General features: G+C 41.5%; 1 protein-coding gene and 1 long non-coding RNA gene across 4 annotated transcripts in view; one reads left to right on the forward strand and one right to left on the reverse strand.

Moving 5' to 3' along the window:
* Positions 1-26,006, forward strand: part of SLF1 (SMC5-SMC6 complex localization factor 1) — a 78,286-nt gene that overhangs the window by 1,585 nt on the left and 50,695 nt on the right. For all 3 annotated transcript variants that reach the window (XM_039545367.1, XM_039545370.1, XM_039545369.1), the window contains exons 3-7: positions 102-177; positions 13,299-13,542; positions 17,986-18,148; positions 23,828-23,959; positions 25,662-25,715. In XM_039545367.1, coding sequence (XP_039401301.1) covers positions 102-177; positions 13,299-13,542; positions 17,986-18,148; positions 23,828-23,959; positions 25,662-25,715 — 669 coding nt within the window. The remainder of the gene's footprint in view (positions 1-101; positions 178-13,298; positions 13,543-17,985; positions 18,149-23,827; positions 23,960-25,661; positions 25,716-26,006) is intronic.
* LOC120408439 lies at positions 23-22,188 on the reverse strand. The gene is made up of 4 exons (XR_005600686.1): positions 22,060-22,188; positions 4,384-4,610; positions 3,010-3,072; positions 23-213 (listed from the first exon to the last, which is right to left on the reverse strand). It is a non-coding gene; the product is annotated as an uncharacterized LOC120408439 (long non-coding RNA).

Consider the following 26,006-nt stretch of genomic DNA (forward strand, 5'->3'; position numbering starts at 1 on the left):
TATAGATAAATAGGCTGGATGATGGTCTAGGCTTAAGTTTGTGCTAGTAGCTAATTTTTTTTTTAAAGCCATTTTCAATGACACTGTTTTTCTTTTGTTAGCAATACAGAAATTGCACACATCTTATAGCAAAACAGCTTTCCAAGAGTGAAAAGTTCTTAGCCGCTTGTGCAGCAGGTGAGTAACAAATTGTGGTATCCTCTTCAACTATATCTGTTAATGAACAAATAAAGTTATTAACCTTGTTTCATAATTGTTCTTATCTTTGCTAATAAACAAGACTTTTGCTCAAGCTTGGATTTGCTTCCTCTCACCTTATCTCTTCCCCTTATTTGACTGAAATCAGTAAGTCTATTAGCCAACAATTATCTTTTTGTGGGGTAAGGTAATTAAGACTGAGAAGTCACAAATTATTTATTAGAGAAAATAAAAAGTATTGGAATATTTGCTATTGGTAGTATATAATTCTGATGCTAAACTTCACACTAACATTCAATCACAGACTGCAAACTTCTGCCTGCACAGCAAGCCCCATGGCCAAAAGAAAAAACCCCTTAGCTCTGCCTTATTCTTGACTCTAGACCTCAGTTTTACTCCTTTGTTCTTTTCATATCTATGGCCTGATTCTGAAAACCCTTACTCAAGCAATTAAAAGTTTTCAAGATGAGACTTCTATACTGTAAGATGTTTTTGATGTAGGGCTTCCTGGAAGGGCTTTATAGTGTTTACAGGCTGTGATTATGGTGCAAGTTTTGCAATGGCAATATATTGATATGGTAACCATTTCAATTATCCTATTTTCTTTTCATCATACTTGTCCTATATATTATGTATTGAAGCATATATATTACTAATAATTATTTGCATTATCATAGTGGTTAGGGGCCCTAGTCTACACCAGGAGGGCCGCATTATACTAGGTGCTGTACGAACACACAACAAAAAGATGGTCTTTACCCCAAGGGGCTTATGATCTAAGCATAAGACACACATATGGGAGAGCTCAAGTAAACCATGAGAGGTATAGGTTAGCATGGTAGGCAGTGGACTTTGCACATTAGCAGCCTAACTTAAGTTTTTCATAGGCTTCACTGCAATGGAGAATGTTGGGGAAGGATTTGAGGATGAATAATGAGGTAGGTTTGTGAATATTTAAAGAGGGAACCTCTCAAGTGTGTGGGGCAGCCTGGGAGAAAGCATGGACAAGTGGGCAGTGGAATCTGACATCATGGAATGATTGGAGGTGAGTGTTAACATGTCAGTAGTGAATGAGAGAAAATAGGGTGGGGATAGGTCATGTGGGGCCTTGAAAGAGAATACAGGCAGCTTATGTTTGATTCAGTAGAGAAGGGAAGCCAGTGAAGTGATTCAAAGAGAGGAATGACATGGTTGAAGTGATGGGCTAGGAAAGTCTTAGTATCTGCATTTTTTAAATGGATATGAGCAAGGCATGATTGCATTTGTTAAGGCCAGAGAGAAGGGTGTTCAAGTAAGTGAGACATGAATGATGAGAGCTTGAAGGAGAGTTTTGGCTGTGTGGATGGATAAGAAGGGCCATATCTTAGAGATACTATGCATAAAGAATTGGTAAGATTTAGATGTAGCCTGGATATGAAGCCTAGAGAAAGGTTGGAGTTGAAGATGACACCCATTTTACAGGCCTGAATGATAGGAAAGGTGGTAGTGTTATCTACAATGATTGAGAAAGAAAGTAGTAGGGAAGGGTTTGGGGGAAGAAAGATTAGCAGCTTTATTTTAGCCATGTTTACCTTGAGCGGGCAAGCTAGACATCCACAAGATCATCTCAGGGAGGCAGGTCATGATTTTAGTTTAGACAGAATGGGACAGGTCTGGAGTTAACTCACAAATCTGCCTCTTATCAGCATTAAGATAGTGGTTGAATTTGTTTGTGAATTAGATTACCCAGAGATAAAGTGCAGAGGGAGAAGAGAACAGAACCAAGGATGGAGCTCCCACATAAAGTTACAGGGTGGATGAGGATCCTCCAGAGGACATGCTGAAGGAGCAATTAGAGAACCATGAAAGAAGAGAGTTACAGAAGCCAAGCAAGGACAAGATTTCAAGACTCAAAGGTAGCTGACAAGTCAAGGAGGACGTGGATGGAGTACTGGTTCTGAACTTTAGCTAGAAAGAGGGCATTAGAGATTTTTGGTAAGAACCATTTCAGTGAAATATAAGGGGCAGAAGCTAGATTGGAAAGGGTCTAAGATGGAACTGGAGGAGAGGAACTCCAGAAGGCGATTGTAGACAAGAGCATTCAATGAGTTTATAGGGAGATGGGGAAATAGTTATAGGCAAGTGGGGTTAAGGATATTGTGTTTGGGGTTTTTTTTGAGACGGGAGAGACTAAAGCATGCATATATACTGGAGTCATAGGTTCAGGGCAACTGCAGTCCTGTTTTCCCACAGTGATCCAGGAAGGACACCACTCTTAGGCTGTAAAAGCAACAAAGAATCCTGTGGCACCTTATAGACTAACAGACGTTTTGCAGCATGAGCTTTTGTGGGTGAATACCCACTAATTCGGATGCAAGAAGTGGGTATTCACTTGCATCCGAAGAAGTGGGTATTCACCCACGAAAGCTCATGCTGCAAAACGTCTGTTAGTCTATAAGGTGCCACAGGATTCTTTGTTGCTTTTACAGATCCAGACTAACACGGCTACCCCTCTGATACTTGACTCTTAGGCTGCCAGCTCCCCGGTCTGGCACCTTTTCTTGGGTGGAGACCCCCATCTCTCTCCCTTCTGACCAGGGTGTATCCAAGCTACACAGTTCCCTGCCTTCACTGTGTTGTTCAGCACAGACAGGTTGTCCAAGGAATACCTGTTTTTCTCTTCAGAGATGGTTAACAGGTGTAATTGCTACAGTTGTAAGTACCCCAGAGTTCTTTCTATGCAAGCCTACTTTAAAATAAAGGTAAAAAACTTTACAGATAATGTATTGAAAACAAACAAGAAAAACCTTACATGCATGCTAATAAACTTACCAGAAATCATTCCAATCCTAATATGGGTTCTGGCAGGAACAGTCCTTCAACCACCATCTCCACCTAAAGGGATTCCTTGTGGTTACTAGTTCATCACAGCTGCAGCTTAGAACAACCCCTTAGTCCACTGGTTCTCAATTTGTGGGCCCAATCAGCACAGAGCTGCAGCCCAGGTGACATCCTCAGGGCCTTACAGGTAGTGTGTGGGTGTGGGTGTGTGTGGGTGTGGGTGTGGCCACATCACAGAGAGCTTCATATGCGGCCCACAGTGGTAAATAGGTTGAGATCCACTGCCTTAGTCTTATGAGACCTCAGTAGTCCCAGTCCTTGAGGATTGGGGCCCTCCATGGACCAGGGTTCTTGTCCATTTACTGACACAAGAAGGCCCATAGCCAGGCTGTTTGTCCAAAAATCCGTTTTTCTATTGGTCCCTGGAGAATCCTGATGAATTAGTATATACACGTAGCTCTGCAAGGGGGTGACTTCAAAGGGATGATAACAGAAGGAAGTATATCCTCTCCCCGCCTCCCCCACCACCACCACCACAAGAGAAGGTACTTACAATGCTACAATAACACATGCACAGTTTTTTTTAATACAGTGTACCTCAAAGGTATTCACCCTAATTTGATAAGATTTCATTCAATAAACTTAATCTTAATTCTGTAAGATTTGTTTAGAATATTACAGGATATTGTCAGTCTGTCACAGTTTGAATTTGAAGACTGGTGTAAGGCTAACAGGCTTATATACAGATATGCTAAATCAGTAAATACTGATAATTGTAAAATTGTTCAGTTGTACTGGCATTTAAATGCCAATGAGAGACAACTTTTAAAATTCTAGCATCTAATGACAATTGGCTATATGTGGGTAGACTCCGGCACCCCATGCAGAGCCTTATTGATGTCAGGGCTATAGAATTTAGGTCCTGATCATGCAGCAAGTTCCATGCCTGCAAAAGCAGACAAGGTTCTATTTGTGCTGGAATTCCTTGCAGGATTGGGGCTTTAATGAGAGAGGTTAAATGATTTGCTTGAAGGCACAGAGAGAACTGGTGTCTGAGTCAAGATTGAGTCATGATTTTCTGTTTCCTGTCTAGATGGCATCATCTCCTCCAAAGGTGCAGGCACTTAAACCAAATTATTCTTGTAAACAGGATTATTTCAAGGTAGATCAAGCAAAAGAGAAAGTGAATCCATGAAAAAGAAAATTTTTCAGTAGTCAAGAAAACCCAACAAACTGTTGGCCAAATTCAAAGTGTGAGCATGTGCTTAACATTGTCTAATATGAAAAGTCCTTTACCTATATTGAAATAAAGCAGATTCACATGGTTATGATGTTGCATACAATGGACTTCCATCTCAAACCTACCCTTACAAGTCGTCTTCCTTCAGCAAGAGTCAGTATGGCAGAATTCAGGCTTCTTAAATCCTTCAAAACTGCATCTTCCAAACTCATTTGAGGCAGATCTTGTGCTCTGCTTCCTTTCATCTCAGCTCTGTACCTTCTTCTACATGTTGGGTATGACCCCACAGCTGCACTCTTCTTGTTCTTCACTGATGACAGACTGCAACCTGCTGGGATCATCTAAGTATCTCCTTGTTTGTGACAAAATCAAATCAGTGGATGTTAAGAATATGCTATAATTTTTCATATTGAAAACTGTTTAGTTTCCTCTCCTCAGCCGTTCAATGGCCATATTTCTGCTCCATATAACAGGGTTGTAATCCCTACCACATTAAACAATAAACATCCTGCCTCCTAAACAGAGGCTGTTGAAGACACTGAATATGATTGACACAAGACTGATTCAACATGTGATTACTTTGATTATAGAACATCTGGCTGTCAACCAACTACCCAGATAGAGAACTCTTCACCCATTCAACATCATTACCATCTATCTGCAGTGTCAGCTGGTCATTTGTTTCCATTTTATCACCAGTGATCTTAAGTCCCATAGTTTTTGCATTAGCTGTAGTTGGTCAATAGTGACTTCAAATAAGGCAATATCATCCACATATTCAAGATCCTCTAAAGATGACTCTTCAAACTTCACCCCTCCTGCTTGACCTCCATCAGCTTCATTATCAGTTTATTAAAATATTAGATAATGTGGGGGAGAGAGAGAACATCCCTGGAATACTCCTGATTCTACTGAAAACCAGTCTAATACAACCACTGACCCTCACACAACTAAATCTACCATGGTAGAGTTCCTCTAGTAAGCACGCTACATAGTCAGACACACCTTATACTGAAGTAGCAGTATCCAGAGTGTATCATCTGATTGATGCACTGATTCCAAAAGTGCCACATGCTGAGTGTGCCACAATAGCAAGCAAGGGGGACAGTGTCTGTGTGTGTGTGTGTGTGTCTGTCTCTCTCTCTCTCTCGTGACTTCCCAGCCCTCCCATCTCGGCAGTGATTTATGTCTCTACCGGCTGCTCCAGGTGCCCAAACTGACCTACTTGCACTGCCAGGGTGGGGCTTGTGACCACTCCTGCTGCTTCCCTTTGCTTCCCCATTAGAAGTAATTTTTCTCTGGGGAAGCAAAGAAATATGTGGGGGCCATGAATTCTGCACATGTACACTGACACAGAATTCCCTCTGGAATAATGAGAGCAATAAAGGATGGAGCTGGACAGGGAAAGGATGGCAGCTCCTCCACTCCAGGGCTTAGGAAAGTTTATTAGGTTCTCTCTCAGCAGCTAGTAGGGAGACTCACATTTCACATGTGCCTGTCACATTATATTTTGAGTACGAAAACAATCACAGACTTGGAAGCTACCTGTCCCCTATCTAAAAATTAAAAAACTAGAAGGGAAATGAAAAAACAAATCCCATATTATTTTAATTAATCTTTCTTGGTATCTGATTCATGATTTTATACTATTAGGGATTGGCTGCAGTGCATCTATGCAGATGGCTTCCCACTCTGTGGGCACATGGTCTTGATAAGTCTCTTAAGGCTGGAAATCCTCATCCTTTCCCATCTCCACACCCTTGGAGGTTAAAAATACAATGAAAACAGGGTGAGCAGCTTTCACCAACCAGTTAAGTAGGAGCAGCTGCAAGGAAGCGCTTCTTGCCTAAGCCAGGGAATGGAGAAGGAGCTTTCCCTGCTTTTAGCAGAAGAGGGGAAGCCATTCCTTCTTTAATCTCTGAGGTTCCCCTCAGATTCTTCCCCTTGAGGTAAGAGTGTAAAGCAGGGGTGGGCAAAACACGGCCCGCAGGCCAGATCCGGCCCATTTAACATTTCTGTCCAGTCTGCCATGCCTTACATTTCTATCTGGCCTCCTCTGCCCCCTCACAGTCTCCGAGTCTGGGCTGCTAAAAGTCCAATGGCACAGCAGGGTGCTCAGGCAGGCTGCCTGCCTGCTGCGGCCTCATCCTGTTCCTGGAAGTGGCTGGCTGCAGCTGGCACATCTCTGTGTGCCCCTGGTGAGAAGGGAGGCGGCTCCGTGCACTGCCCCTGTCCCCAGCACAGTCCTCACAGCTCCCAGTGGCCAGAAACCAGCCAATGGGAGCTGCAGGGGTGGTGCTTGCAGGCACGAGCAGCGCATGGACTCCTGCTGCCCCCCAAGGGGTGCACAGAGATGTTCCAGCAGCAGCCAGCCACAGCCACTTCCGAAAGCAGCATGGGACCACGGCATGCAGGCAGCCTGCCAGAGTCCTGCTGCGCCACTGGCCGGGAGCCACCTGTGGTAAGTTCCTCCCAGCCAGAGCCTGCACCTTGCACCCCCTGCCACAGGTCAGAACTCCCTCCTGTACCAAACTACCTCTCAGACCCTGCACCCCAATCCCCTGCCCCAGCCCAGAGCCCGCTCCTGCACCAAACTCCCTCCCAGAGCCCACCCCCCCTCTCCTGCACCCCAACACTCTGCACGAGCCCAGAGCACCTCCTCCATTAATATAGTAGAAATATGCAGCCCATGACGACTTACCAAAATTAGTCAAGTGACCCCGCCCCCCCCCCCCCCTGCAAAAATTATTGCCCACCCCTGGTGTAAAGGGAACTTTGTCAGGGATATTTCAGGAAGGTCTCTTGCACCTCATACCTCTCCATCAGGTTTCTGCATGCAAGGACTCCCCCCTCCCCCGCCCCCTTGTCTCTCTCTAAAGGACAACTAAACCAATAAAACGGCAGAGACAAGGTGAAAATATCAGAGGGGTAGCAGTGTTAGTCTGTATCTACAAAAACAATGAGGAATCTGGTGGCACCTTAAAGACTAATAGATATATTTGGTCATAAGCTTTCATGGGTAAAAAACCCCACTTCTTCAGATGCATGCAGTGAAAATTACAGATACAGGTATAAATATAGTGGCACATGGAGAAGGGAGTTATCTTACAAGTGGAGAACCAGTGTTGACAAGGCCAATTCAGTCAGGGTGGATGTGGTCCACTCGCAGTAATTGATGAGGAAGTGTCAATACTAAGAGAGGGAAAATTGCTTTTTTAGTGAGCCAGCCACTCCCAGTCCCTGTACAAGCCCAAATTAATGTGTTAGTTTCTAAATGAATTGTAGCTCTGCAGTTTCTCTTTGAAGTCTAAGCTTTTTGTTGAAGGATGGCTACTTTTACATTTGTTGTTGAGTGACCAGGGAGACTGAAGTGTTCTCCTACTGGTTTTTGTATGTTACCATTCCTGATTTGTGTCCATTTATTCTTTTACGTAGAGACTGTTGGATTTGGCCAATGTACATGGCAGAGGGGCATTGCTGGCATATGGCACGTATCACATTAGTAGATGTGCAGGTGAACGAGCCCCTGATGGTGTAGCTGATGTGGTTGGGTCCTCTGATGGTGTCAGTAGAGTAGATATGGGGACAGAGTAGGTTTGTTACAGGGATTGGTTCCTGGGCTAGCATTTCTGTGGTGTGGTGTGTACGTGCTGGTGAGTATTTGCTTCAGGTTGGGGGGCTGTCTGTAAACAAGGAGTGCCCTCCTCCCAAAGTCTGTGAGAATGAGAGATCGTTGATGATGTGCTGGAGATGTTTTAGCTGGGGGCTGTATGTGATGGCCAGTGGGGTTCTGTTGTTTTCCTTGTTGGGCCTGTTCTGTAGTAGATGACTTCTGAGTACCCATATCACTCTGTCAGTCTGTTTCCTCACTTCCTCAGGTGGGTATTGTAGCTTTAAGAATGCTTGATAAAGATCTTTTAGATGTTTGTTTCTGTCTAAGGGATTGAAGCAAATGTGGTTGTATCTTAGGGCTTGGCTGTAGACAATGGATCATGTGATATGTCTTGGATGGAAGCTGGAGGCCTGTAGGTAAGTATAGCAGTGAATAGGTTTCCAGTATGGGTGGTGTTTATGTGACCATTACTTATTTGCACTGTAGTGTCCAAGAAGTGGATCTCTTGTATGGACTGGTCCAGGCTGAGGTTGATGGAGCGGTGGAAATTGTTGAAATCCAGGTGGAATTCTTCAAGGGCCTCCTTCTCGTAGGTCCATATGATGAAGATATCATCAGTGTAGCACAAGTAGAGGAGGGGCGCTGGGAGACGAGAGCTGAGGAAGCATTGTTCTAAGTCAGCCATAAAAATGTTGGCATACTGTGGGGCCATGCGGGTACCCATAGCAGTGCCGCTGACTTGAAGGTATAAGTTGTCCCCAAATCTGAAATGGTTGTGAATGAGGACAAAGTCCCAAAGTTCAGCCACCATGTGTGCTGTGGCCTCATCAAGGATACTGTTCCTGACAGCTTGTAGTTCATCCTCATGTGGAATATTGGTGTAAAGAGCTTCTACATCCATGGTGGCCAGGATAGCGTTTTCAGGAAGATCACCAATGCATTGTAGTTTCCGCAGGGAGTTGGTGGTGTCTCGAAGATAGACCCTACACTGCCAGCACTCCTAGCTGAGGAGAGAGTCCAAATATCCAGGTAATCTTGCTGTAATAGTGCCAATGCCTGAGATGATGGGGTGTCCAGGATTTCCAGGTTTATGGCTCTTGGGTAGCAGATAGAATACCCCTGGTCAGGGCTCTAGGTGTTTGTCTGTGTAGATTTGTTCCTGTGCTATAGGGAGTTTCTTGAGCAAGATGGTGTAGTTTCTTTTGGTATTCCTCAGTGGGATCGGAGGATAGTGGCCTGTAGAATGTGGTGTTGGAGAGTTGCCTGGAAGCTTCCTGTTCATAATTCAACCTGTTAATGATGACTACAGCACCTCCTTTGTCAGCCCTTTGATTATAATGTCAGAGTTGTTTCTGAGGCTGTGAATGGCATTGTGTTCTGTATGACTGAGGTTATGGGGCAAGTGATGCTGTTTGTTCACAATTTCAGCCTGTGCACATTTGTGGAACACTATGTAGAAGTCCAGTCTGTTATTTCAACCATCAGGAGGAGTCCACGCAGAATTCTTCTTCTTGTAGTGTTGGTAGGAGGGTTCCTGTGGGTCAATGCACTGTTAAGTGGTGTTTGAAAATATTCCTTGAGTCAGAGATGGCAAAAGTAGGCTTCCAGATCACCACAGAATTGTATCATATGTGTGGGGGTGGTGGGACAGAAGGAGAGTCCCTGAGATAGGACAGACTCTTCTGCCAGGCTAAGTGTGTGGTTGGATAGATTAACAATATTGTTGGGTGAGTTAAGGGTACCAATGTTGTAGACCCCTGTGGCATGTAGGAGTTTAGATAGTTTACTGTCCTTTCCCCTCTGTTGAGAAGTGTGAAAATATGAGACTTGTTAGAGGGATGGGGTGGTGATAAGGCTGTTACCTCTGGAGAGCAGAGCAATGCTTCTTTGTTCCTTGTTCTAGACTGGGGAGGGTACATCTGGGTATGGAAATTGTATGGTGGGCAATAAATGCTCGTGAAATTGGGGGTTGGGATGCAGGAGGGCGTGAGGGCTCCGGTTGGGGGTGCAGGCTCTGGGGTGGGGCTAGGCATGAAGAGTTGGGGGTGCAGGGAGGTTGCTCCGGGCTGGGACTGAGCGGTTCGGAGGGCAAGAGGGGGATCAGGGCTGCAGCAGGGGGTTGGGGCCTGGGAGGGAGTCAGGGGGCAGGCTCCGGGCGGCACTTACCGCAAGCAGCTCCCAAAAACAGTGTCATGTCCCCCCTCCTGCTTCTATGCGGTGGCGTGGCCAGGCGGCTCTGTGCTCTGCCCTGTGCCCAGGTACTGCCCCTTGGGGTGGGGCAGCACGAGGAGCCCCGGCTGTGCGTAGGAGCCGGAGTGGGGATGTGCCACTGCCTCTGGGAGCCGTGCAGAGTGGGGCAAGCCCCAGATCCTGCTTCCTGGCGGGAGCTCGAGGGCCGGATTAAAACGTCTGGAGGGCTGGATGTGGCACCCGGGCTGTAGTTTGCCCACCTCTGTTTTAGACCCTGTAAATTCTTTCTAGCCCTCCACTTGTTTCAAAGTTTATGCTACAGTTTCTACATTTTCTGTCTTTTTAAACACTAAGTACAAAGCAGTGCCCAGTGTGATGGTACCTTCCAGTTTTGATTCTGCATTCTTTAGTGTCAAGGAATTAAGGCATAAAATAGTCTCTCTCTGTCTATCAGTTTGATTATATTTTCTAATACCTGAACATGCTTGTTATACCATTTTGACATATATTTGTACCAGAGGTTTAGAAAATTGCTATATCTGAAAATTGAGAAACATGCCATCACTGTATATAGAAATAGTAGTCTACAAATCAGATTATATAACTAAGATCTGTGCCACAGACCTAGTAAAAAAGGATTGGATTACTTTGTTCCCAAAATGAAAAATGTACATGTTTTAAAAGTCACTTTTTGCTATTAAAGATAGGATCAACATCTTGAGCATAAGAGATTTGACTTTTAGACCAAAGGCTAATTATCTTTGAGGTACGTTAGCAAGTTAGCTTTTGGGAGAAGAGGCATAGGCCACCTACTTTCCAATGGTACTTAAGTTTTGTGAGTGTCTGTTTACATGATTTAAAAAAACAACCCTCAACACAATGCATTCAGAATCTTTTTTAAACTGTGGACCACAGTGGATGAATTAAAATGGGGTAAAATATTATTCATCACTGAAATCTTAATTTAGGGGTAAATCCCATTCTGCATCTCACCAAACATTAATCAAAGGACTTTGTTCAAGCATTTCTTATTGGGATAGGAAGGATGGAATCCTTTCAATTTACAGAGTGCCAGTGGAGCTGCTCTGTGATGACTGTCGCATCTCTTCTATTAGTGGATCTTCATAGTCATGTATGCACTGGCTGTACTTCTGCTCTCTTCATCATGGAGACCTCTTATGTAGTGTGCAGAATCACATTTGTTTTGAAACCATTTAGGTAGTACACTCTCACAGTGGGGGGGTCAGGATTTGGGCCATAGTGTAATTTTAGAAAATACTTACATTTGCCAGAGCACTGCTAAACTCAGAAAATATAATAGTGCAGCATTGCCTTGAACTGGGTAGCTGGAGAGTGGCGGCTTCTGGTTGGGAGACCAGCTTTGAAGGCAGAGCCACCGCCAGCAGCAGCGCAGAAGTAAGGATGGCATGGTATGGTATTGCCACCCTTACTTCTGCGCTGCTGCCTGCAGAAAGGGGCCCACTCTCCGGCCACCCAGCTCTGAAGGCAGCAGCTCAGAAATAAGGGTGACGTATAATATTGCCATCCTCGCTTCTGGTGGCGGGGCACTGCCTTCAGAACCGAGCACCTGGCCAAAAGCCGCTGCTCTCTGGCCGCCCAACTCTGAAGGCAGCACTGAAGTGTGGCAATACCATAACCCCCCTAAAATAACTTTGAAGCCCCCCTGCAACTCCCTTTTGGGTCAGGACCCCGAATTTGAGAAATGCTGGTCTCCCCATTGGAATCTGTATTATATAGGGTAAAAGCACACAAAAGACCAGATTTCACGGTGGGAGACCAGATTTCACAGTCCGTGACGTGTTTTTCATGGCCGTGAATTCGGTAGAGCCCTATCCATAAACGATAAAGTGATGCAAAACTGCATTTTGGTCCTGTTACCTACCACCACTAGTTCATATTGACACAATATATCTTCCAAAGAACACTGAGTATGCTTCCCACCTTATATAGTTTTACCCATAATCATTCCCTAATAATGCCCAGTATTGCCCTTCTGCACATTTCTTTTTCCTTTTAGTGTTGGGCCAGGAGTGGGGCGGGGAGGGGAAGGATACATGCATCTCCACCACCTTTTCTTGGTAAAACTGTAGTAAGAGTGTGGTTAAATTCAGTAGATTCTAATCCCCTTCATTATTTATCCTCACCCTGAAATTTCCAACAAGCATACCAGTGTGGAAACTATTGAGTAGGAATTGGTGACAAGAGGTTTATTAAGCTATAGGTTATGTACAGAGCACTTTTGTGTCTTTCCACTGCTGGCACCCAGCGCTAGCTCCTTTAGACATACCATCTGCTCCTGCACTGATGCATTTTACCAGTCAACCCTGCTGTTCTGAGAAATTGATTACAATCACACAATTAGTCAATTTCACTTAATGTATACTATAAGTAGTGTTTCAATACAAGAGGACCACAACTCCTGATCTGAACCTGAAAGAACAGAGACATTTAGAAGAGAGGGAGAATCATTATGTACAGAAGAGGCAGAGGAGGTGAGGCCAAGGGAGGGAAAAGGAGATGGAAAGGAGAGAGACTAGAGTACTAGTCTAAAATCTATTCCCCCCTAATATTGGAATCCACTAAACTTACACAATTAGGAATGTGTAGACTTTTTCAGAATTTAGAGATGGACTATGTCGTGCTTTTAGTATGCTAAAAATTTAGACAGCTTTGTTAGCTGGTAGTGCTGGGGTATTTATGGATTTAAATAAGAAATTAGCATGAGATGCCTTTATTTGTACATCCAAACCGATTATTCATAGAGGTGATTTGACAGAGCTGTTGCATTTTCTCTGAGTGCACAGAATGTCTGTTCACAGTCAGGAAATCTATTTGTACAATGTATTGTAAAACATCATATAAGAATACTAAGGCTAAGCTGATACTGGACAAGAGACACAGGAGCAAAATCTAGACAGGCAAATTAATATCATGATTGTTCTTTTGTGTGGGATTATTTTATTCTGGAAGAGCTAAGAGGATACTATGTCATTAGAAGAAAGCAAAACTACCATGTCCAGTGACTTTGCATAATTCTGATAAAATATTAGGAAAGGATAACTTTTGGAGTAGAAAGGAAAATTGTTTGAAATGTTACTTAAAGCTGTAATGTGGTTTTTGAATGAGAGAGCTTGAAGTTAATTTTATATTTGATCTTCATTTGCCATTTGTCTGTATAAAAATTCTTTTGTGGTTGACAGTTCATTTGCTTTCTAGGAAAGTGGATACTAACTAAGGACTACATAATTAATAGTGCCGAAAGTGGCAGATGGCTTGATGAAACAACTTACGAATGGGGATATAAAATTGAAAAAGACTCCCATTATTCACCTCAAATGCAATCTGCACCTAAAAGATGGCGCGAAGAACTGACATGCTCTGGTGCTTTAGGGGCCTTCCACAGATGGAAAGTTATCCTCCTTGTGAAAGAAGGTGATAAACGAAGGGATTCTATCACAAGGTAGGATGATACTACTTAAAGTTGAAGTAATGAATGATAAAATAGTTGATATAGCTAAATTATTGTTGTTCTCCCTCTCCCATCCCAATTAATTTGGTCTACAACTCCCAGTGCTTTAGTCTCTGCATAACATACTGTTCCACATATTTATAATAGTTGGAATGGTAAAAAATGTTGTTTTTATCTTCCAGTTTAGTTTCTTTTGACTTATTACTATTACCACATTGTTGACTATAGCACTTACGATTTTATGCGTATTTTAAATTAATAGCCTAGGAAGACTACCTCTGCCCCTGCACCCTGATTTGTTCATAGCCATATCCTCAGAGTTCATGTTCATTAGAAAAATAAAAATGCTGCTATGGTACTGAAATAAAGTGTCCAGAATCATATTTTGTTTGTGTAATGAAGCTTTCTTTGAGTTGTATGTTACATTCTACCTATGCATCTAGCATTTTGTTAACTTTGATAAATGTTTAGATATGAAAATACCATTAAACTGTTCCATTACTATGGTATTTTTAAAATAAGGGCATCCTGGTTCAGTTCCACTTCCTCTCCCCCCCCCCCCCCCACTTTTCTGTTTTTGGCCTGCTCCTCTCCCAAAACTGTAGTGCCTAAATGCTCAGGTTGAACTTGGAAAGGCGGGGTGTGTGATTAAAAGGGCAAGGAATACAATTAGTTCTATGGTGATTATAGTCTATTGTAAAACTACCCCCCTTTTCTCTGCGATGGCAACTTTGTCTTTTATTACATGAGTGGCAATCCTAGTCTTTTTTTCCTCTGTCTCATATGATAAGAGTGAAATAATATGCTAAGTATGGTTCGACATATTGTAAAGCCACATTCTGACTGACTTGAACCTCTTAGGTCACACTCATGCAGCAGCTCTCTAGCGGCACAGCTGCAGCCTCAGAACTGAAAAACACAAAAACTTACTCGCATCATGGTAAAGAGGGGAGATTCAAAAGATGATGATAAAGGAGGGGATGGGAGAAGAAGGAACTGAAGGGAAAAAATAAGTTTAAAAGTGCTCAGTTGGCCTTTTGGGATCTCTAGCCACTTCTGTCCCACTTTGTTTTAAAATAAACTTGGTCGTCTTTAATATTTTAAGACCTAGTTCTGAGATGCATATGTTTTAATAAAGTGAGCTGAAAGTAGCCATTGAACCACATCCTGCTGCTGACTGGGCAGGTAGGCTTCTGAAGGATAGGCGTGAATGAGAAGGATCTTAATGCTCAAACATCATGATGAAAAAGTTTCTAGTAGAATATAGGGCATAATACCTGCTCCTCATGTTCATAATATTTTTTTTAATTAAAAAAAACTCATTCCAATAGCCAGTTAAGCCATTAGTGCATCAGGTGGTTATTGTTGCACTACTTGAGTGGTTGAAGGAATTCTGCCTTCAGCCTCATGATATAGTACATGTTAAAAGTTTTTTACGATCTTCACCTTCTTGTGACTTATTGCTATGTTATCAGGCTCTGCTAAAGACTCTCCCTTCCTTACACTAAGCAAGTTTGAGCTCAAGAATCTGGAGCAGAATAATATTCCAGTTGGAAAATATTCTAACTGAATTTAAAACAAATTTTTGTGTTAATTTTGTTGGAACAGCTCCTTAAAATTGCATATATTGGGGTAGTGAAAGTGATTTTGAATTAGGCAGTGAACAAAGGCTCTGAGATCAAAGCCTCATTACACTAGGCCTAGATATAGACATGGTCCCTGCCTTGAAAAGCTTATATTCTAAAAAGACAAACAGTATAAAAGGGTGGTGACGGAGATGCTATACAATGTTACATGTACATATACCTGTCATATTTGATTTATTCCCCCCGCCCCCCTTCACCAGGCTTAGGGGTAAGGAGGCATGGAGAAATTGGAGTAAGTCAATACTCTTGCTGCAATTACAACACTTGGGCAGGCAGGGGGAAAGCAAATATGACTGGTTATATGAGCATATGATGCTACATAGTATCTCTTCATCCTTTAATACTGTTTTGTCTTTTTAGACTATAAAAAGAATCCTTGTAGGGATTTGAAGGAAGATAGGGTAGTAGTTTGACATGTCAGTTTGGAGAGTGTTCAGGACTGCAGCTTTCATCCAAGCCATTTTCTAAAGCTGATTGAAGTCTAACTTAATTTTATATTTGTGGTCCACTGGCATTTAACAGCAGGTTCCTCTGTCAAATTAATCTCTATAGATTAAACAGTAGAGATCTGAAAATCCCAGCTCTTGCTCATAGGAGACGAATGTAATTCCCCTCAAGACAAAACCAAATTTATTCTTATAGGGCCTAAGCTTCTTACAGATCTCATGTAGCTCTCTAAAACTACCTCAAAACACAGGCCACAATAACCACTAGTCTTTTCATCCTCACATATCAATATTAACCTAGGTTACTCCTAGACTGAAACTTCCTTGTAAGTAGGTAGTCAGCCTGCATCCAGAAATTGTGGGTTGTGACCCCATTCCAAAAGAGAACAATTAACATTTAGTTTATTAAATTGTATATGGTTTCTCCTTTCTTGGCAGGGGGAAATTGAGCTGTCTTGTGCCCTTCTCAAGCAAAACGTGTTAAGTATTGCTTTAATGGCAGAGGATATAAACAAGCCAATTTCCTTCTTGGCAGGGAAAGTAAACAGCCATTATTCCTGACCTGTGGCTTTAGCATTCCACTACAAGTTATCATTTTTCCACTTCCTCTTTCTTTGTTGCTGTCCCAGTGAGACACAGCTGACTACCTCTCCTTCTAGCTCAGAACTAGTGACCCTTTCACATAGCAAGCCTCTGAGTGCGACCCCCTATACATTAAAAACACTTTTGTATATATTTAACACCTTTATAAATGCTGGAGGCAAAGCGAGGTTTGGGGTGGCGGCTGACAGCTCGCGACCCCCCATGTAATAACCTTGTGACCCCCTGAGGTGTCTCAACCTCCAGTTTGAGAACCCCTGTTCTAGCTTGCTAACTAAGGTGTTCTTTACAAAATGGGACAGGTTTTGTTCCCTCATCTTCAGTGTCTGAGTACATACATCCTGCACCACTTCTGAAAGACATTCTGTTCTTTCACTGGGATCTTAACATGCTTCTGCAAATCCCTATTGTTAAGAATGAAAGTAACCTTTAATAGCTACATCAGAAAGACAAATGAACTGGGAGTTGTGCGCATCAGGGAATCTTTTTTTTTTTTTTCCAAGACATTACCATACAACAACCTTGGCATCCCTTTACTTATGCATAAAAGCATTGCAAGGTAGATATTTTGCTTTCTGAAAACATAGCTTTCAGTCAAGTGTCCTATAGCTGCCAGTAACTTTTAAAAAGGATTGATTTTTCTCTCTATCAGCTATACTTAATACTACTGTTTGTTTGTTCTCCTCTGCCTTTCTCCAATTATGACTAACCTAGCTGGGGCGGGGGGGTGTCTGTATTTCTAAGAAAAGATGACAGGTAACGGAAGAGGAGAAAAAGGGGTCTGCTAAATTGGTGGATGCATATACTAGAAAAAATAATTGATGGATAAAGAATAAAATCCCTGGTCTCACTTACTTCTCACACTCACTCTCTCTCTAATATATGCATCCACCAATTTAGAAGACCCCTTTTTCTCCTCTCCCCCTCTGTTACCTGCCATCTTTTTGTAGAAATATAAATTGCAGCAGTGCACCTTTGGAACTTTTTGTATAGGGAAATAATTAGTGGGCCAGAAACATTAGCTGAGCTGTCTGGGTATTACATTAGGTGGGACTAACTGCACTGCTGTGGAGTCATTCCTGCAGTGTAGGTACACCTCTACCCCAATATAACACTGCCCTCGGGAGCCAAAAAAATCTTACCGCGTTATAGGTGAAACCGCATTATAGTGAACTTGCTTTGATCTGTCGGAGCGCGCAGCCCCATCCCCCTGGAGCGCTGCTTTACCACGTTATATCTGAATTTGTGTTAGATTGGGTTGCGTTATATCAGGGTAGAGGTGTATATCTTATGTGTGTGTGTGTATATATATATATATATCTCATGAATTTTCCAATTTACAGGTAAGGAAAATGCCCCATTTTCAGTAAATCCGTCTTTATTTAGATAAATATCCACTGATTCTCTTGAGCTATATTGTAATAAACCATAGTTACTGTAATACTAAGTTTGATCTTTATAAAAATGCACTTGTAGAAGCTTCCTAAAAGATGAAGAAAATTAGTATTCTCTTCTAAACTGAGAAGACAATTCTGTTTAGTTGGGTTACCTACTTGTCCTAGGGCTCTGAAGTGCTCAGTTAGCCTGCTAAGGAAGGAAGTGTGACTTCATACCTGCCCATTTTCTGTAAATTTTGGGTGCATTGTAGCTTGTGAGAATTAAATACCTTTTAAAACAAATTTTAAGTAAATAGATATTTTAAACTGTGTGTGTGTATGTATATATATATATTTTTTTTTTAGAGTTCTAGAAGCTGGAAAGGCAATTATATATCCACCACAAAAGGAAGTGAGAGCTGTTACTCACGTATTCACTGATAATAAAAGCGTCACCATAGAGAGAGAGAAATGTCTCTTTGAGGCTCCATATTATCCTGTGCAATATATAGGGGATTATCTTTTCGAGGTAAGTAAAATAAATATTCTTAACTGAAATTAATGCTTCATGAATAGCGTGTTTATTGATTAGAACATACTGCAACTCTGACAAAAGTGAAAGGGATGCTATCAACTTTTTTTTTAAATGCACTATTTTTTATTATTATTATTTTAATTCTGATCACCTTTTAAATAGCATGTGCTAACTTTTAGGGTTTTTTTTTTAAGTGTCATTGAGAAGATTGTGTATAGCCAGGTTTTCTGTTCTGCTTTTGGTTGGGTTCGATAGCAACACCACAAAGCACCCTCTTTCTCTGTGCACACACCTGCCTACTATCTCTTCAATTGCTGCTTATTCACTGCTGTTACTTGTAAACATACTGTTAGAGCTACAGTTATACACTTTGAGCAGTTCATGAAAGTGATGCAACTGACAAAACAGTGAAAGTGACTATTCACAAAATGTCAAATTAAAACTATTTCCCCCCCCGTAATTGTTTTTCTAGTATCCAAGAAAAAAAATCCACTTCCATTTGACATTTTTGTACTTAGTCTGATAATGTCTACTTAACTTTTTCACTCAGAGAGTGGTGAAGCACTGGATTGGGTTACCTAGGGAGGTGGTGGAATCTCTTTCCTTAGATGTTTTTAAAGTCAGGCTTGACAAAGCCCTGTCTGGGATGATTTAGCTGGGGATTGGTCCTGCTTTGAGCAGGGGGTTGGACTAGATGACCTCCTGAGGTCCCTTCCAACCCTCATATTCTATGATTCTAGCTGCATTAAAACTGTATCTTCACACTTCAAAAATCAGTTTAGTGATTTACCTTCCCCACCCCCATGCATGATCTCATAAGTTACCCTGCATTTTCATCCAGATCATATTACAAATTATGCTAAAATGTTAAAGTTCAGAAACTTACTGAAAGCAAATGCAGCTTGCCAGTGGTTAATTGGACCATAGTGCCTAGTAATATTGTAGCAGTTATGAAACTGAAGAGGAACTCAGAATTGGTAGGTTCAAAACTTCATGTCTTGCTTTTCACTCAGAACTTCACAAAGCCAAATCTTTAGTGCAATTTTATGGAAAAAAAAGTGATGTGTTCCACAATACTATGTGAAAGACTTGGGGCCATGTCTACACTACAGGAACTATATAATATGTTGGTGGGTGGGTGGGTATATATTTATATATAAAGTGCATTTTTATAAAGATCAATATATACACACACAAGTTTTAAACAAACAATTTAATACTGGTACACAGTGATGATGATTGTGAAGCTTGGTTGAGGTGGAGGAGTCAGAGGGTGGGATATTTCCCTTACTGCTAAATGATGAACTAGCAATTGGCTTGAGCCCTCAAGGGTTAACTCTCTGTACATAAGGCAGCAGGGAATGGAGGGAGAGATGCGCATTTCCCTTAAGTACACTACCTTGTTAATTAGATCAGCTTGCTGAGAGGGCAGCTGCTGCAAGCTCCCTCCATCCTGAGCCCTGGTGTCCCCCCTGCTCTATAGAAGATGGGGTAAGCGGGGTGCAGGAGCAGGAGGGAGGGAGATACCCTGACATTAGCCCCCCTTCCCCCCCCCCCCCAGCAAGCAGGAGTCTCGGGGAACAGCTCCAAGACAGAGGGCAGGAACAGCACATGGCAGTGGGGGGAGGGACACAGATGAACTGCAGGCAGCTGCTGGACAGGGAACTTAGGGGAGTGGAGAGCTAATGGGGGGGGCTGAAAGGGAGCTGCTGGTCCACTCTGGTTTCAAGCCCCCACCAGCTAACTGCAACGGGCTGCTCTTCCTGCAAGCAGTAGACAAAGCAGGTGGCTACCAAATGATGTTAGAAGGGAGCATTACACAACTTTAAATGAGCATGTTCCCTAATTGATCAGCAACATAACAACGAAACAATGTTAACTGGGACGACTTTAAGTGAGGAGTTACTGTATAACAATGTAGTATAGACACAGCCTACAGCAACGGAAGGGGTTTTTCCATTACTGTAGGAACATCACCTCCTTGAGCAAAAGTACCTAGGCTGACGAAAGCATTTGGGGGTTAAGTCAGTATGGCTACAGCATTTAGGGATGTGGATTTTTCAAACCCCCAAGTACCACAGCTATTTTGACATGAATTTTAATTACAGAGCAGACCTTAGTCTGTTTCCAGTTTCTACTCTAACTTTGGCCAGGGAATGCTTTCTAGAAAAGAAGTGCAGTTATGAACATTGTACATTTGAATCTTGTTCCCATTGAGGCCAATGGTAGAATTCCTCTTTAATTTCATTGTACCTGGATACAGCCTGAACTCCTGCAGGTAGTGTTCCATGCTGACTTGGACTGATTCTATAGTCTAATTTAGGATCTGCCTTATTTGTCTCAAGAAGGAGTTAGTTATCCAGTCCTTTTTGGCCAGGAAAAATTGTGGCTGCAGCCGGAGGCTTAGAGGAAGATGATGTGTAAGGAAGAAAGGATGCAGAATATTTCCATGCTAGGAATCTAATGTGGTATTTATACGCAACCTTACGATAACAAACCAGCATGCAACAGATTTTATTAAGAGAACTTTCAAGTATCTAAGTGGTTATAAACTGTGACATACTTAGACTGTCTGTTAGATCACAAATAAATAGAGGACAGGTGTAGGGAACAGATGCCGTTTAAAGGAGAATTCTTCTTTATATAGCCTGTTCATACTCAGTTTCAGAGTAGCAGTGCCTGTTGGATCACCCTTGCCCGCCTCTGGCATCTCCCCTCTCTATCGCTGAACATTTTGATAGCAAGGCTATAAAGGGGGGGTGCTGTACTTCAAGGGCTTCTGTTACTTCTAACTGTGACAGCAGATTGATCAGGAAACTCGCTGGGTCTTTATGACCTGGAGCTGATTGGTCTCAGTGCCACCTTAGCTCTCTAGTTATCCGATCAGTCTAGTTAAGTTAAATCAATGTTTCTGAACCGTTGGAACTGGCGTTCTTTGAGAATACTGGTGCATATTCACATTTTCTACCCTCCTTCCACAAATTAAGTTAAGTCCCAGAGGAAGAGGAGATGTGAGGAGGTGATAGAAGGAACTGAGACAGCTGGAGCACAGCACTCCCTTCTGTAGCCTCAGCCTTAAAACATTCAAGAATGGTGAGGGAAGGGCACAATAGGTACTAAAAGGTTCTGTCCATGCATCCCAGGAGTGTGCATGTGAAGTCACATCAAAGAACTCCACTTAACAGACAAGTGGCCTTCGTTTTATTATCTTGGTTTTGGCTGAATCTTATCCTTCTTAAAACAGTGTGGGACTAAAATTACTTGGTTTCATTTTGACATTATAATTCCATCTCCGCACACTTGAACTGAAATCATTTTGCTTGAACTTGACATTGTGACAACTGCACACTTACACTAATCTTATTTTGCATTGTGGTCTGAAGTCATACTATGGTTTTCAGAATCTTGCATTAACGCTTCCTATGGGATGGTCATTAGGAACTCAATTTCCTCAATTGCTTGGCACTGTGGCAAATCAGCAAAGTACATAAACATGTGCTTGATGAAGACCACATGAGTAGTCCCACAGAAGCCAATAAGACTTCTCTCATGCTTAAAGTTAAGCATACATTTGAGTGTTTTGCTGATGTAGCAGGGATGATACCTCCAGAGCACCCCTTCATGGCAGGGCATGGCCTTTCAGGCACCCCACCTTCAATGGCCAGTAACTTTCTACCATCAGAAGTATTTAGAACAAGAATCCCCTTCTGGACTCTAAAATATTAACTTTTTCCACATAGTTTCCAGGGACCCTGCAGACCTAAACCCTTCCCTCTTGGCTAAGGGATTACACAACTTTCCTTCCAGGGCTTGTGCTGTGCTTCTCCCTCTCCCTTTAAATTGCCCTGCACTGGTTCCACCTGAGCTGGCAACAGTAATTCAAGAAACAGAACTAAAACCAAAACCTTCATAATAGTTTTTCCTCCATGCATCTCTGCTGTGGCGCAGTCTTTCTGCCTCCCTCCACAGCTTAGAGGCCAGGTCACACCACTGTAGTCTTGTCTCACCATGTGTCCTGCAGGAACCTTCTTGCTCTCTAAGTCTCCTCCTCTGATGAGGGAAGAGACACCTTATGTACTTCTTTCTTTCCCCAGACCTTGTCCTGGTTGGCTGAAAGGAAGGGGAGCCATGCCCCACCCAAACCACAAAGTCCCAGGCCCTAAAAGATACAGTTACCTGGGTTTCCCTAGACTCTTAACTATTATGCCAGGACCACTTACTCTTCTCAGCATCTGCTCCAGAGCTCCTGGAACAGGATTTGGCTGGCCACAGTCCCCACTACCTCTTAAACAGGGCAGACCGCTCTGTTACAGCAGGATTGGTGCCAGAGTGCTCAGCACCTTGCAGGATTGAGCCTTAGTTTATTACTCCCTCAAAGTGAATGTCAAATTCAAATAGCAATAAAATAACAAGGAATGTGGCCAGATCTACAGAATAGGGGTTTCTATCTTGGAAAGCAGTAACTCTGAAAAGAATTTAGGGGTCATAATAGACAAGCAACTCAGCATGAGTTTCCAGTGTGATGCTGTGACAAAAAGAGCTAATGTGGATATATAAGTAAGGGAGGTGATTTTTACCTTTCAATGTGGCATTGGTGACGCCTATACTGGAAAACTGCCTCCAGTTCTCACCTCCCTATTTTTAAAAAATGATATTGATAGTTTGGAAAGGGAGCAAAAGAATGTTACAAACATTTGAGCGCTGGGAAAAATTTCTTACAGTGAGAGACTTAAAGATCTCAGTCTGTTCAGTTTATTCCCCCCCCCCCCCCCCCAAAAAGTGATTTGATTACAGTGTATAAGTACCTTCACAGGGAGAAAATATTGGATCTAAAGATCTCTAATTTAGTGGAGAAAGGCAGAATAGAATCAGTGACTGGGAACTATAATTTGTCTGGCTTCAATCAGAAATTGGGCATAAATTTTTAAAAGCAAGGGTGATTAACAATTGGTTGGATTAACGATTGGTTAAAACCAATTAACTGATTAATTGGTTGGATTGGATTAACAATTGGTTAAAATTAATGATTAACATTTGGTTAAAATAATGCACTGAAAATCTTTATGAAATGTATTTTTCTCATATTATACAGTACCTGACTAATTTAATTTGTAATTATTTTATAACAACAATGGACTAAATTGTAGCTTTGCCAAAAGACCTGTGTATGGAGCAGTGTGTAGTTAAACTGTGATTCTACTAAGGGAAGAGTTTAATACCTAGAAGGACTGGATACTTGGAGAACTGGTAAATAAGATTTGGAACCTTTAAACTGTAGGTTGCCAGTTGAGCTTCATCACTGCTAGTCAGCCACTGGAAGGAATTGACATCTGATCGTATTTTATTGCCCTTTATGAAATTGGGGCTTCTCTAGAAAAGGAGTTATTACAGAATAACAATTCCTGATGAACTCCCTGTGTGAACACTCTTACTTTGGAATAAGAGTGCCTTAACCCCTGGATTAAGCTAATTCAAACTAAAAATGTCCATCCACACAGAATTAATCAGGAATAGTTATCTTTTAATTTCACACCCTATTTTAGTCCAAAATAATTTTATAAACTTTATAAAAAAATATATGCAAAAATATCTAAAGAGGAGAAAAAAGGTGCAAGTAGAGTTTTAGACAGCTGTCTCTGTATATGCAAGTTTTAAATCTTTTGACCTTCACAGAATGAAATACAAAATATTACTGAAGATAACCAAATGAACCATCTTTTAGCTGAACAAGAAGCCAGAGATACGTCTGACATGCAACTTGTTGCAATGAAAAATGCATTAATAAAGCATATGTATTTTACTCAGGTAAGAAAAAAACAGGACTGTATAAACTTGTAATTGTAAAAATGTAATAAAATTCTCCCTAGGTATATTTGCCCTTGAAACACAAATGTAACAAATAACATTAGATTTCTTAACATCTGCAGAAATTGTAACAATATGTAGTAATCTGTAAAGTTTAAAAATTGTATATAGTATTTAGTGCAATACTATCTAATACCAAACTAAGATTCATTCTATTATGAGGTGATTGTTTAATATGTGTCTAATGAAAAAATGGACTAGATGAAATATCAGTGGTAATACCACAGATAACTGGTCATTTTGTTTCATTTTGATTTTTAACTATCTCACAAAACAGTGGATTGGTCTTTAGTCTTTCTATGACTGGCCTTTAAATAGCTATATTTATGTTTACATGTTCGTCTCAAAACCAAAGAAATCCCTGAACCAGCAATATTTTGCTGAGCATTATGAAGAATTCTTATTGCTGTGTGGAATGTATATTAAGGGAAATAAAACTTAATGCATTCTACCATTTTAATAATATCACAGATTTAATCATGAAGTGCATTAGGAAGTGAGGGCATTATTTCATATTTAGAAAAATTAACAATTAATTGTTTTGAATCAGTACAGCATATATTCCCACCATAATATACTGATTGTTATTTAGTAGTTCTTATGTGAGCCGTAATACAGCAAACACACATTTGTAGACTTATACTTATGAATATGTTTGTCTTTAGGAGCAGGTCCATGGTATATATTAATACTTGTTTTATTATTATGCAGTCAATTTAGTGTTGCCACACCCACAAAAGCAAAGAATAAAAATTTAACCTTCCAATAGTAAATATCCAATGCTCTTCTACCCTCAGGCACGTGATTTTTCAAAACCACAACTACCATACATCAGACCACTCACTGCAACCTTACCTCTGCCCCCATCTTTTCCTTCCTCTTACACACATCTTTACCAGATTATTTCTCTCCCCCCCACCCCCATGCTAGTAGTTGTGGATGTTTGGTGGATGGCTAGTTTTGTTGGAAGAAGGTCATTTGCTAAAGGGTTGTGCACAACGATGAGTATGTGCCCAAGGGGGTTATTGAAGGCTGGCATTCCCACGGGGCATGCTTTTTCTTTTTCTTTAAAGGTGCAGTTTTGGTAATGTCCATTAATAGAACCATAGTGGTGGCCCCTAGCTGGATGTAAAAATGATTTTACATTTATATTTAGTTCCTTTTATCTCATAGGCTCCCAAAGCACTTTACAGAATAAACACTAGTGTATATACAATATCTCACCATTGGAAAAACAGAAAAGAAAAGAAAATCAAGAGTATGCATCAGTGCAAATTAAGTATCTTAAACTGATCCTGTCTTCACATATCAACAGTTTAAAACAAAAAGTCAAGAATAATGCATTAATTCAAATTGCAGGATAATTTAGATTTGAAAAATGAAATTGCCCAGATTGTTGACGAAGCAGGACACCTCTTGTTTAAGCCTACTCTTGTTAAAAGTTTCATAAGTAGTATACCTTCTGTTTCTATAAAATGAGAACTAACTAGATCTCCATGTTAAATTTGCATTTATTTTTTAACCACTGGTTAAATATTTTTTTAACACTGATGTATGTTTTGCTGGTCATTAAACGTAGCATTTTGTCAGTATCTAATGTAAGGGTTTTCATTTATGCCCCTGATTCACTTCTGTTTTATAGATGGTGAAGGAGAAGTCTACTCAAATAGACCAACTGAGTGGATGTGGTACAGAGGTAAGTACCTGTAATTCTTGATTTCTGAAGGTGTAAGGTTATAATTGTTCAGTACTTATCCAATCATCTTCCCCGATAAGGGATCTGTTTTTTGGAGCAGGTTTTTTCAGTTGATAATTTTTCACCTCTCCCAGAAAGGAACTTGACAGTTGCAGGCATTGGACATCACTGTGGTTTCCATTGTGGGGGTGATTGTGAGGCACCCTGTGGCTTTAGAAATTTTATTCTGTGGAAGCAGCAAAGAGTCCTGTGGCACCTAAAGGTAATAATTGGAGATATACCATTCTCCTA

This window comes from Mauremys reevesii, linkage group 6 (assembly GCF_016161935.1).
Source record: "Mauremys reevesii isolate NIE-2019 linkage group 6, ASM1616193v1, whole genome shotgun sequence".
Classification (NCBI taxonomy): Eukaryota; Metazoa; Chordata; order Testudines; family Geoemydidae; genus Mauremys; species Mauremys reevesii.